The 13,121-nt window shown below is 38.4% G+C and overlaps 1 protein-coding gene across 2 annotated transcripts in view; it reads right to left on the bottom strand.

The window, feature by feature from the left end:
* Positions 1-13,121, bottom strand: part of B3GNTL1 (UDP-GlcNAc:betaGal beta-1,3-N-acetylglucosaminyltransferase like 1) — a 1,507,642-nt gene that overhangs the window by 858,577 nt on the left and 635,944 nt on the right. For both annotated transcript variants that reach the window (XM_053710298.1, XM_053710307.1), the window contains exon 7: positions 7,846-7,941. In XM_053710298.1, the coding sequence (XP_053566273.1) occupies positions 7,846-7,941 (96 nt within the window). The remainder of the gene's footprint in view (positions 1-7,845; positions 7,942-13,121) is intronic.

Here is a 13,121-nt window from a genome sequence, read left to right as displayed (position 1 = left end):
TTAGAGTATTTAGTATTAGATTGTAAGCTCTCTAGACTGCAGATAAACACATATAAATAAGCAGTTCTGGGTACAGACATGTTCTATTCATTTAGAGTATTTAGTATTAGATTGTAAGCTCTCTAGACTGCAGATAAACACATATAAATAAGCAGTTCTGGGTACAGACATATTCTATCCATGTAGAGTATTTAGTATTAGATTGTAAGCTCTCTAGACTGCAGATAAACACATATAAATATGCAGTTCTGGGTACAGACAGATACATTATTCCATTCATGTAGAGTATTTAGTATTAAATTGTAAGCTCTCTAGACTGCAGATAAACACATATAAATAAGCAGTTCTGGGTACAGACAGATACATTGTTCTATTCATGTAGAGTAGTTAGTATTAGATTGTAAGTTCTCTAGACTGCAGATAAACACATAAATAAGCAGTTCTGGGTACAGACATATTATTCTAGTCATGTAGAGAATTTGGTATTAGATTGTAAGCTCTCTAGACTGCAGATAAACACATAAATAAGCAGTTCTGGGTACAGACATATTATTCTAGTCATGTAGAGTATTTAGTATTAGATTGTAAGCTCTCTAGACTGCAGATAAACACATATAAATAAGCAGTTCTGGGTACAGACATATTATTCTAGTCATGTAGAGTATTTAGTATTAGATTGTAAGCTCTCTAGACTGCAGATAAACACATATAAATAAGCAGTGCTGGGTAACATATTATTCTATTCATGTAGAGTATTTAGTATTAGATTGTAAGTTCTCTAGACTGCAGATAAACACATAAATAAGCAGTTCTGGGTACAGACATATTATTCTAGTCATGTAGAGAATTTGGTATTAGATTGTAAGCTCTCTAGACTGCATATAAACACATATAAATATGCAGTTCTGGGTACAGACAGATACATTGTTCTATTCATTTAGAGTATTTAGTATTAGATTGTAAGCTCTCTAGACTGCAGATAAACACATATAAATAAGCAGTTCTGGGTACAGACATGTTCTATTCATTTAGAGTATTTAGTATTAGATTGTAAGCTCTCTAGACTGCAGATAAACACATATAAATATGCAGTTCTGGGTACAGACAGATACATTGTTCTATTCATTTAGAGTATTTAGTATTAGATCGTAAGCTCTCTAGACTGCAGATAAACACATATAAATAAGCAGTTCTGGGTACAGACATGTTCTATTCATTTAGAGTATTTAGTATTAGATTGTAAGCTCTCTAGACTGCAGATAAACACATATAAATAAGCAGTTCTGGGTACAGACATATTCTATCCATGTAGAGTATTTAGTATTAGATTGTAAGCTCTCTAGACTGCAGATAAACACATATAAATATGCAGTTCTGGGTACAGACAGATACATTATTCCATTAATGTAGAGTATTTAGTATTAAATTGTAAGCTCTCTAGACTGCAGATAAACACATGTAAATAAGCAGTTCTGGGTACAGACATATTATTCTATTCATGTAGAGTATTTAGTATTAGATTGTAAGCTCTCTAGACTGCAGATAAACACATGTAAATAAGCAGTTCTGGGTACAGACATATTATTCTATTCATGTAGAGTATTTAGTATTAGATTGTAAGCTCTCTAGACTGCAGATAAACACAGGTAAATAAGCAGTTCTGGGTACAGACATATACATTGTTCTATTAATGTAGATTATTTAGTATTAGATGGTAAGCTCTCTAGACAGCAGATAAACACATGTAAATAAGCAGTTCTGGGTACAGACATATTATTCTATTCATGTAGAGTATTTAGTATTAGATGGTAAGCTCTCTAGACAGCAGATAAACACATATAAATAAGCAGTGCTGGGTAACATATTATTCTATTCATGTAGAGTATTTAGTATTAGATTGTAAGCTCTCTAGACTGCAGATAAACACATATAAATAAGCAGTTCTGGGTACAGACATATTATTCTATTCATGTAGAGTATTTAGTATTAAATTGTAAGCTCTCTAGACTGCAGATAAACACATATAAATAAGCAGTTCTGGGTAACATATTATTCCATTCAAGTAGAGTATTTAGTATTAAATTGTAAGCTCTCTAGACAGCAGATAAACACATGTAAATAAGCAGTTCTGGGTACAGACATATTATTCTATTCATGTAGAGTATTTAGTAATAGATTGTAAACTCTCTAGACTGCAGATAAACACATATAAATATGCAGTTCTGGGTACAGACAGATACATTATTCCATTCATGTAGAGTATTTAGTATTAAATTGTAAGCTCTCTAGACAGCAGATAAACACATGTAAATAAGCAGTTCTGGGTACAGACATATTATTCTATTCATGTAGAGTATTTAGTATTAGATTGTAAGATCTCTAGACTGCAGATAAACACATGTAAATAAGCAGTTTTGGGTACAGACATATTATTCTATTCATGTAGAGTATTTAGTATTAGATTGTAAGCTCTCTAGACTGCAGATAAACACATGTAAATAAGCAGTTCTGGGTACAGACAGATACATTGTTCTATTAATGTAGAGTATTTAGTATTAGATGGTAAGCTCTCTAGACAGCAGATAAACACATATAAATAAGCAGTGCTGGGTAACTTATTATTCTATTCATGTAGAGTATTTAGTATTAGATTGTAAGCTCTCTAGACAGCAGATAAACACATGTAAATAAGCAGTTCTGGGTACAGACATATTATTCTATTCATGTAGAGTATTTAGTATTAGATGGTAAGCTCTCTAGACAGCAGATAAACACATATAAATAAGCAGTGCTGGGTAACATATTATTCTATTCATGTAGAGTATTTAGTATTAGATTGTAAGCTCTCTAGACTGCAGATAAACACATATAAATAAGCAGTACTGGGTACAGACATATTATTCTATTCATGTAGAGTATTTAGTATTAAATTGTAAGCTCTCTAGACTGCAGATAAACACATATAAATAAGCAGTTCTGGGTAACATATTATTCCATTCAAGTAGAGTATTTAGTATTAAATTGTAAGCTCTCTAGACAGCAGATAAACACATGTAAATAAGCAGTTCTGGGTACAGACATATTATTCTATTCATGTAGAGTATTTAGTAATAGATTGTAAACTCTCTAGACTGCAGATAAACACATGTAAATAAGCAGTTCTGGGTACAGACAGATACATTCTTCTACTCATGTAGAGTATTTGGAATTAGATTGTAAACTCTCTAGACTGCAGATAAACACATATAAATATGCAGTTCTGGGTATAGACAGATACATTATTCCATTCATGTAGAGTATTTAGTATTAGATTGTAAGCTCTCTAGACTATAGATAAACACATATAAATAAGCAGTTCTGGGCACAGACATATTATTCTATTCATGTAGAGTATTTAGTATTAGATTGTAAGCTCTCTAGACTGCAGATAAACACATATAAATAAGCAGTTCTGGGTACAGACAGATACATTATTCCATTCATGTAGAGTATTTAGTAATAGATTGTAAACTCTCTAGACTGCAGATAAACACATATAAATAAGCAGTTCTGGGTACAGACAGATACATTCTTCTACTCATGTAGAGTATTTGGTATTAGATTGTAAGCTCTCTAGACAACAGATAAACACATATAAATATGCAGTTCTGGGTACAGACAGATACATTATTCCATTCATGTAGAGTATTTAGTATTAGATTGCAAGCTCTCTAGACTATAGATAAACACATATAAATAAGCAGTTCTGGGCACAGACATATTATTCTATTCATGTAGAGTATTTAGTATTAAATTGTAAGCTCTCTAGACTGCAGATAAACACATATAAATAAGCAGTTCTGGGTACAGACAGATACATTGTTCTATTCATGTAGAGTATTTAGTATTAGATTGTAAGCTCTCTAGACAACGGATAAACACTTATAAATAAGCAGTTCTGGGTACAGACAGATACATTGTTCTATTTATGTAGATAATTTAGTATTAGATTGTAAGCTCTCTAGGCTACAAGGCCTGTAATCTTTCAGCCCAAAATGTTTTACTCTACTGTACATTCATGGATCCCCAGCACGTAAACGGTGAGCTTAAAGGGACATTAATGTCAAAATTAATCTTCCAAGATTTAAATAAAGCAGCAATTTTAAGAGATATTTCTATTATCAAATACATGTTGATCTATTGCTATCCATTGTTGAAAAGCATACCTAGGTAGACTCAGCACGCTACTGGGAGCTAACTGGTGATTGGTAACTATACACATATGGCTCTTGTCATTGGCCCACCCAGTGTGCTCAGCTAGCTCTCAGTAGTGCATTTCTGCTTTGGAGCCGACTTTAACTATGTGTTTTATTATTTTGCAGAGGTTAAACACATAGTTATATGGAAGTAACTATATCATAATAAAATGCTCTAATACACATTATTATCTTATAAAACATTAATGTGAGATACCATCTGAGACCTGAGAACACACAATTCTGTGAGATGAAACCATTTACATGTGATTCTGTGTTCAGCACACGAGCTGCTCACTGAGGTGATTTCCCTGTGATTAGCAGACAGGTTAAGGTAATGGCCATAACTACATGACGGTTTATGTCTCCGTATACAATGCACCTTCATTCTGCAATATACCAGTATGTGTTTAACTTCCTAAAAGCCTGGTTGTGCCAAGCTTTCCTGATGCTTAGAAATTTGTAACTGTATTGTGGATTGGCCGCAGAGGACAAACCTTGATTAAGGTGCTAGTATCACGAATTTAAATGTTTTAAGGAGTTTCCCCCCCTGTATTTTAAGTATTGCTGATCTGCCAGTAAATTATAGTTTTCTAAGAAATGGTCCGATAAGGCAGGACAACCCTTTAGTTGCCATGTATTGCTATACAATATGTAAATACCAAGGGGTTAAATCCTGCTGTAGGGATTTGCTAACAATTCTTAATGCCAATTTGCTCTCATTTGACACATTTCCTTGTGATGCAGCGTGTAAGCCTTCTGAAACCATAATACAAACATCCCATCTGTACCCCACTAGAAAGAATGTCAGACATTTACAGTCTCTTGCGGTCTCAGTTTAATGGGGTGACTGGGCACATTAACATGTTGCTGATAGACAGCAGCACATGGTGGGGCGCCTCACGTTCTGCTACACTTCCCTGAGAGGAACTGGAACAGCACGAGACTAACGGCCTGGCAGCTTCAAAGGCTTCGCGCCTGAACACTGACTGCACCTGTTTGTGACCTGGATCACTTAATCCGGCTCTAGTTTAAAGGGGATTGAGAGAGACATTAATGCTAATTCCTGCAGGTAGAGTTGCAAACAGTAATGGCTCAGTCTGCAGGAATTCCCAAGGGAGAGGGATTCAGGCCAACACCAACGAGAAGAAAAAGATTTTATCAGCAGTACGTGCTGCTTATACAGAAACATTGTTACCTGTAGGAATAATTTATTAAAACGTATAACTCATACATTGCTGCTCCCTCTGAATCATTTATAGGACATCTTTGTATTTGGTCATTGTGTGCCCTGCTCGTACCCAGCGCTACGGAATTAAATAGCGCATTACATATAAATGATACTGATGTTATTCATTTAGATAGGAGGTTCCTGCGCATTTTAATGTCAGGAGTTTACAGCAATTGCTACTAATGACTTTTTAAGAAGCCAAATACATTTTCTGTCATTTCACATTTTGTCTTAAAACATTATTGCCTTTCCCTTTAATAGGACGTGATTTAATGGCACATGCAGCATTTTATACACGTTAAAAATTCATTTTACCCCAAAAATGCTAAGTTCAAGCTGTTACTCATGTAATGTGCTGGGAGCTGGTGACCCGTTTTCCCTCTAAGGCCAGTTTTGTGATCGCCCAGCGGGTAACACTACACAATGCAGACTGCAAGGTGTGGTTCCCTTATTAACTGTTTGACTGCAGGGCCACTCACAAAACTGGCCTTAGAGGGAAGACTGCTGGTGACAGCTTTACACAATATACACTAACATGATATTCTTCCTACCCGTTGGTCACAGAACAAATCTACAAAAGTGTCATTACAACAAATATATTAAATATAAAGTACAATGTTGATGAAAGGATTTGTATCCCACAGAATCTGTAAGACACATATACTATAACCAGCGTGGGATTGCTCACATTAACACTTCCTGTGCCATCTTCTGCTTGACAAAGGAAGTGGCACAAATAGCAACACAATCTAGAAGCAGTGATGCCCTTATGAGATGTCACTTGTAATGTTGTGCCCACACTGATGTCATTGACAATACTGTAGCTCCACAAATCTGGGCAATATCACCCACCCACATAATTACTATTAGTAGCAGTTAGGTTTACTAGACGCGAAAAATGTTGTTATTTATTTGACAAAAGCTTAAAGGGACATTAAAGGGATAGTAAACCCAACATTTTTCTTTCATGATGCAATTTTAAGCATCGTTCTAATTTACTCCTATTATCAATTTTTCTTCGTTCTCTTGGTATCTTTATTTGAAAAGCAGGAATGTTAAAGTGATGGTAAATTTCAGACTATAAGAATGTTGCAATAAAACATATATCAGTTTGCAAGAAAAACCACATAATTTTTTTTTTTAAAGTGCATATATATTTTATAATAAAAGGTTTATAATCCTAATTGGTATTGCCTGTTCCTCCGCCCCCCCTTCATTTCCTCTTTTGGCTGGGCTGTGACGTATAGAGCAGCCACACCTACTTTCTGCATAGGCTTTCTATGGGCTTTAAAGGGGCTGGACTTCAAGATTGTCAACTGACACACATGTTGATTGGATGTTTACTGGAATTGTCATAAAAAAGAGTTCATCCATGTGGGCGGCATAACGTTGTAATAGAAGCATTACTATAAGCACTAATTTAACCCTTTCACAGATGGATTTAAAAAAAAAAAAAGGTACACATATACTTTTTTAATGGCAAAGATTACATTTATGGCATTTGATTAAATACAGTTTATAAGCAAAGTAATGAGGCTATTTCCTACCTCCCTCTAGTCATAGCTGTTGTGTCATGCCTGTGCTGACCAATAATATCAATTAACAATTTCATATCATTTTGCATATTACTGATATTTTAAAACACCCAAACACTATAATACTTATGATGTCTGTGTTTTAGTTGGGACCCCGTTTCATAGCTTAAAACTGTGATCTGTACTATGTTTGTAACATACATATAAAACTGCCACACTTGCTAAAATATGAACAGAGCTTGTGCACAATGGTGGCTTTGTACCCTTCACTGCTCACAACTTGCGGTGTGTGTGTGTGATATTGGCACAATTCTCTGGCTAATACCTACGTTACTACTGCTACAACTAGAGTCTGTTTAGTTAACCTATAATAATGCAGATAAGGTCCTTATAATGATATTGGGCTAAAGTTTATCACTGTTTTCCCATCAAATGGAAAATATAAACTCTCTGTGATGTATATGATTGTGCAAGATCTGAAACACTAGCAGTTAGCAAGTGACGTGAAAAGTATTGTATTTATTACAGATCAAGGCCATACTGTACAAAACACAAATGAAATTACACTGCGCATTTTATGGTATAATATAGTATAACGCTCAGGATATTACACCACACAGTCTATACTGCGTTATATGTAAATTGTACACCCACAGACTGCAGGGTCAGCCATTTCACATGCACCAATTACAACATAGGAACAAGCGCTCGCATCACAGTATAGCTCTCACCACATAAAATGCTTCTGATGACTATTTCACTCTATGGTAATCACTTACATTTAAGTTTCTATCTTCAGGTAAGTGACTGACTGCACAGCACAAGGAGATTATGGGGGGTTTACCTGCGTGAGGAGCTGTTCTGGCATCATACTGTTGATCCATCGTGTATAGCGCTCTGTGGCGCCTTCTGGCTCCCTCCTTACACGGCAGCCAATTATCTGCAGAGGTGAGAAGGTGGCAGTTAATTACTAAGCAGCAAATCACAAGAGTAATACAAAGACAGCATGAACTAGTACACTCGTCTCTATACCATACATTATGGTGCTCCATGATCTGAGTGTGAGAGCTATTTATTAAAAAGAAATGTCTGTACAGCAGCAACAGGGAACTTTTCTTAAAGGGGACATGAAAGATAGAACATACAATTTTCATCTATTATCAAATTTGCTTTATTCTCTTGGTATCCTTTGTTGAAAGAACTCAGTGCTAGCTGAATGTAGCACTAGTGCATATACTAACTATCAAGTAGGAGGGACTAATATTAAAAACAGGAGCTTCTATTTTTTCCAGTGCTCACTACCCCATGGCTTAACATATCAACACTAAGGGCTGATGAACTAAGCTCTTCATTCTAACAAGGTTATCCAACAAGTTTCATCAGTACCGTGAGGTCCTTTTATAAAGGCAGATTGTAGTTCAAATATTGTACAAAGACAGTCCAAACCTCACCCACAGACAATCCAAACCTCACCCACAGACAATCCAAACCTCACCCACAGACAATCCAAACCTCACCCAGACAGTTCTAACCTCACCCACAGACAGTTCTAACCTCACCCACAGACAGTTCTAACCTCACCCCCAGACAGTTCTAACCTCACCCCCAGACAGTTCTAACCTCACCCACAGACAGTTCTAACCTCACCCACAGACAATCCAAACCTCACCCACAGACAATCCAAACCTCACCCACAGACAATCCAAACCTCACCCACAGACAGTTCTAACCTCACCCACAGACAGTTCTAACCTCACCCACAGACAGTTCTAACCTCACCCACAGACAATCCAAACCTCACCCACAGACAATCCAAACCTCACCCACAGACAGTTCTAACCTCACCCACAGACAGTTCTAACCTCACCCCCAGACAGTTCTAACCTCACCCCCAGACAGTTCTAACCTCACCCCCAGACAGTTCTAACCTCACCCACAGACAGTTCTAACCTCACCCACAGACAGTTCTAACCTCACCCACAGATAGTCCAAACCTCACCCCCAGACAGTTCTAACCTCACCCCCAGACAGTTCTAACCTTACCCACAGACAGTCCAAACCTCACCCACAGACAATCCAAACCTCACCCACAGACAGTCCAAACCTCACCCACAGACAGTTCTAACCTCACCCACAGACAGTCCAAACCTCACCCACAGACAGTCCAAACCTCACCCACAGACAGTCCAAACCTCACCCACAGACAGTTCTAACCTCACCGACAGACAGTTCTAACCTCACCCCCAGACAGTTTTACCCTCACCCACAGACAGTTTTACCCTCACCCACAGACAGTTCTAACCTCACCTACAGACAGTCCAAACCTCACCCACAGACAGATCAAACCTCAACCACAGACAGTCCAAACCTCACCCACAGACAGTCCAAACCTCACCCACAGACAGTTCTAACCTCACCCACAGACAGTCCAAACCTCACCCACAGACAGTCCAAACCTCACCCACAGACAGTCCAAACCTCACCCACAGACAGTTCTAACCTCACCGACAGACAGTTCTAACCTCACCCCCAGACAGTTTTACCCTCACCCACAGACAGTTTTCCCTCACCCACAGACAGTTCTAACCTCACCTACAGACAGTCCAAACCTCACCCACAGACAATCCAAACCTCACCCACAGACAATCCAAACCTCACCCACAGACATTTCAAACCTCACCCACAGACAGTCCAAACCTCACCCACAGACAGTCCAAACCTCACCCACAGACAGTTCTAACCTCACCCACAGACAGTTCTAACCTCACCCACAGATAGTCCAAACCTCACCCACAGACAGTCCAAACCTCACCCACAGGCAATTTAAACCCTTCTAATAGATAGTTCAAACCCTACTCATAAAATGCTCAAACCTGGCCTTAGACTACTCAAATCCTTCCAACAAAGCCAATCCTCCATGCTTCCTTCCCAAGGCATAAATACAGCTGTTTTTAGAGCAATTAACAGTTCACATTTAATTCCACTTAGTAAGCAGGCCAGAGATTTTTTTCCCCTTTCTCTATCTTTATCTGTTTTTAGGGGAAGCTGCCAAATTACTATTTTGTTTATGGTCACACTATGTACGGCCAGCTAAAAAGGATGACAACCCTCCTCTCATCACTTCCAACATTATCTTGAATAAATTGAAAGGGACATGAACAAGCAGAATGAAACTTTCATAACTCAGCTAGGGCATAGAATTTTAGGTCCTTTCTATGAGAACATACTGAGATAGCCCAGGAGTGTGCACGTCTTGAGACTATATGAATACATTGGTTCAAATTCTTCTGCCATACAATGCGTGAGACTTACAGAGAAAGAGATAAGTTTAATAGAAATAAATTGCATTTTTCATTTACATCATATAATCTATCTCAACAAATATGGGCCAGATAACAACTGGAGTGCTAATTAACACTCCCGCACAAGTGTTAATTGTGCTAGAAGTAATATGTTTGCGCTCCTCAGATTGCACTTTTAAAATAACTCAACACACAACCATTAATGTCTAAACCGTTGGCAACAAAAGTGAGTACATAGGGGAAATGTCCATATTGGGCCCAATTAGCCATTTTCCCTCCCCGGTGTCATGTGACCAGTCAGTGTTACAAGGTCTCAGGTGTGAATGGGGAGCAAGTGTGTTAAATGTGGTGTTATCGTTCTCACACTCTCTTATACTGGTCACTGGAAGTTCAACATGGCAAAAAACTCTCTGAGGATCTGACAAAAAGAATTGTTGCTCTATATAAAGATGGCCTACAGCGGTTTCACAGGACAGGTTCCACTCAGAACAGGCCTCGCCATGGTCGACCAAAGAAGTTGAGTGCACATGCTCAGCATAATATCTAGAGGTTGTCTTTGGGAAATAGATGTATGAGTGCTGTCAGCATTGCTGCAGAGGTTGAAGGGGTGGGGGATCAGCCTGTCAGTGCTCAGACCATATGCCGCACACTGCATTAAATTGCTATGCATGGCTGTCGTCCCAGAAGGAAGCCTCTTCTAAAGATGATGCACAAGAAAGCCTGCAAACAGTTTGCTGAAGACAAGCAGACTAAGGACAAGGATTACTGGAACCATGTCCCGTGGTCCGATGAGACCAAGATAAACTTATTTGGTTCAGATGGTGTCAAGCGTGTGGCGGCAACCAGGTGAGGAGTACAAAGACAAGTGTGTCTTGCCTACTGTCAAGCATGGTGGTGGGAGTGTCATGGTCTGGGCCTGCATGAGTGCTGCCAGCACTGGGTAGCTACAGTTCATTGAGGGAACCATGAATGTCAACATGTACTGTGACATACTGAAGCAGAGCATGATCCCCTCCCTTCGAAGACTGGGCCGCAGGGCAGTATTCCAACATGATAACGACCCCAAACACACCTCCAAGACGACCACTGCCTTGCTAAAGAAGCTGAGGGTAAAGGTGATGGACTGGCCAAGCATGTCTCCAGACCTTAATCCTATTGAGCATCTGTGGGGCATACTCAAGCAGAAGATGGGGGAGCGCAAGGTCTCTAACATCCACCAGCTCCGTTATGTCGTCATAGAGGAGTGGAAGAGGACTCCAGTGGCAACCTGTGACGCTCTGGTAAACTCCATGCCCAAGAGGGTTAAGGCAGTGCTGGAAAATAATGGTGGCCACACAAAATATTGACACTTTGGGTCCAATTTGGACATTTCAACTTAGGGGAGTACTCACTTTTGTTGCTAACGGTTTAGACATTAATGGCTGTGTGTTAAGTTATTTTGAGGGGACAGCAAATTTACACTGTTATACAGGCTGTACACTCACTACTTTGCTACAATGTAAAGTGTCATTTCTTCAGTGTTGTTACATGAAAAGATTTAATAAAATATTTATAAAAATGTGAGGGGTGTACTCACTTTTGTGAGATACTGTATATTTTTTGTGCAAAATATGATTACTAGTCCAAAGCTAAAATCCCCATCCACTTGGATCACCTCTCCCTCCCTTCTTCCTGCCCGCTAACACCCCCCACACGCTCCCCACCACCACCCAGCTTCAGACTTAAAAAAGGAAGACATTCTTCAGAAAGCTTGTCATCTTATAAATGTATAGTTAGTCCAATAAATAAGTGCTCAGTGCAATACTCTGGTTATTTTGATATATAGACATATAAATATACATATATGTACATCTTTAGACATGTATATGAATCTCTATGTTAAAGCCCTTTGCAGTCTTTATTTGTCTAACACCTGAGACCTCATATCTTTGAGCCCTTATAACTTGTGTGCAATATTTTATTTTTTTTAAATCATTTTTATTAGATGGTGTTATTAGGAGTGTAACTGTATTTTTTATGTGTTTTGTGAAACAGTTAACCAGAGCTCTGATGTTGCAGTAATCATTCTAGCATAAATAGCAATTACACTCAAGTGGTCAAGTTTATTTTCAACTCATATTACCAGCGGTAAGCCTGACAAGCGCAAACACCCACAATAAACCCCTGATGCGCTCCACTCGTAATCCAGCCCTAGATGTGTAACTTTAAGCGTAGACCATAAACTGAGGAAATTACAGTAAATTGAAAGCCTTAATGTCACAAGGACTCCAGTATTGCAAATGCCGGAAATAGAAAAAAATAACTTCTTGCAACATTTCAGCACAAAAATGAATGTACTTTTTATTAACACTGGACAAATACCTAGGCTAAAAGCGACTCCCACAAAAACAAATCTTATCTACAGACTCCCAATACCAAATCAGTGAGTGCCAGATGTCTCACTGGAATGTGGCAAATCACTCTGCTAATTAGCTAGGTTTTTATACTATAATTACAGGCAAAAAAGTGGAAGAAGATGAAAAACGTTCTCGCTAATCTGGGAAGGAAAAGGGAACTTGTGGTGGTATCAGAAAGGTATTTGAAAACACCAAGATAAGTGGTGTGTACTGCTTTGCACGCAGAGCTCGTGTAAATACGTTAATGAACAGCTGGTCAGATAGCGCAGAGATTACCGCAGAATGCCTGTCAAGTCTCTTCCTCTAATTAGTGCATTGTGGTCCAGAGCTCCAATGTCCCATCTGAAACACGGACACATAGTTGTAAATCTGCAAAAACATAAATAAACTGATCTAGTTCCTAACGCTCCCCAATCTAAAGG

This window comes from Bombina bombina, chromosome 1 (genome assembly GCF_027579735.1).
Source record: "Bombina bombina isolate aBomBom1 chromosome 1, aBomBom1.pri, whole genome shotgun sequence".
NCBI lineage: Eukaryota > Metazoa > Chordata > Amphibia > Anura > Bombinatoridae > Bombina > Bombina bombina.
This window is presented reverse-complemented; position numbering and strand designations above follow the sequence as displayed.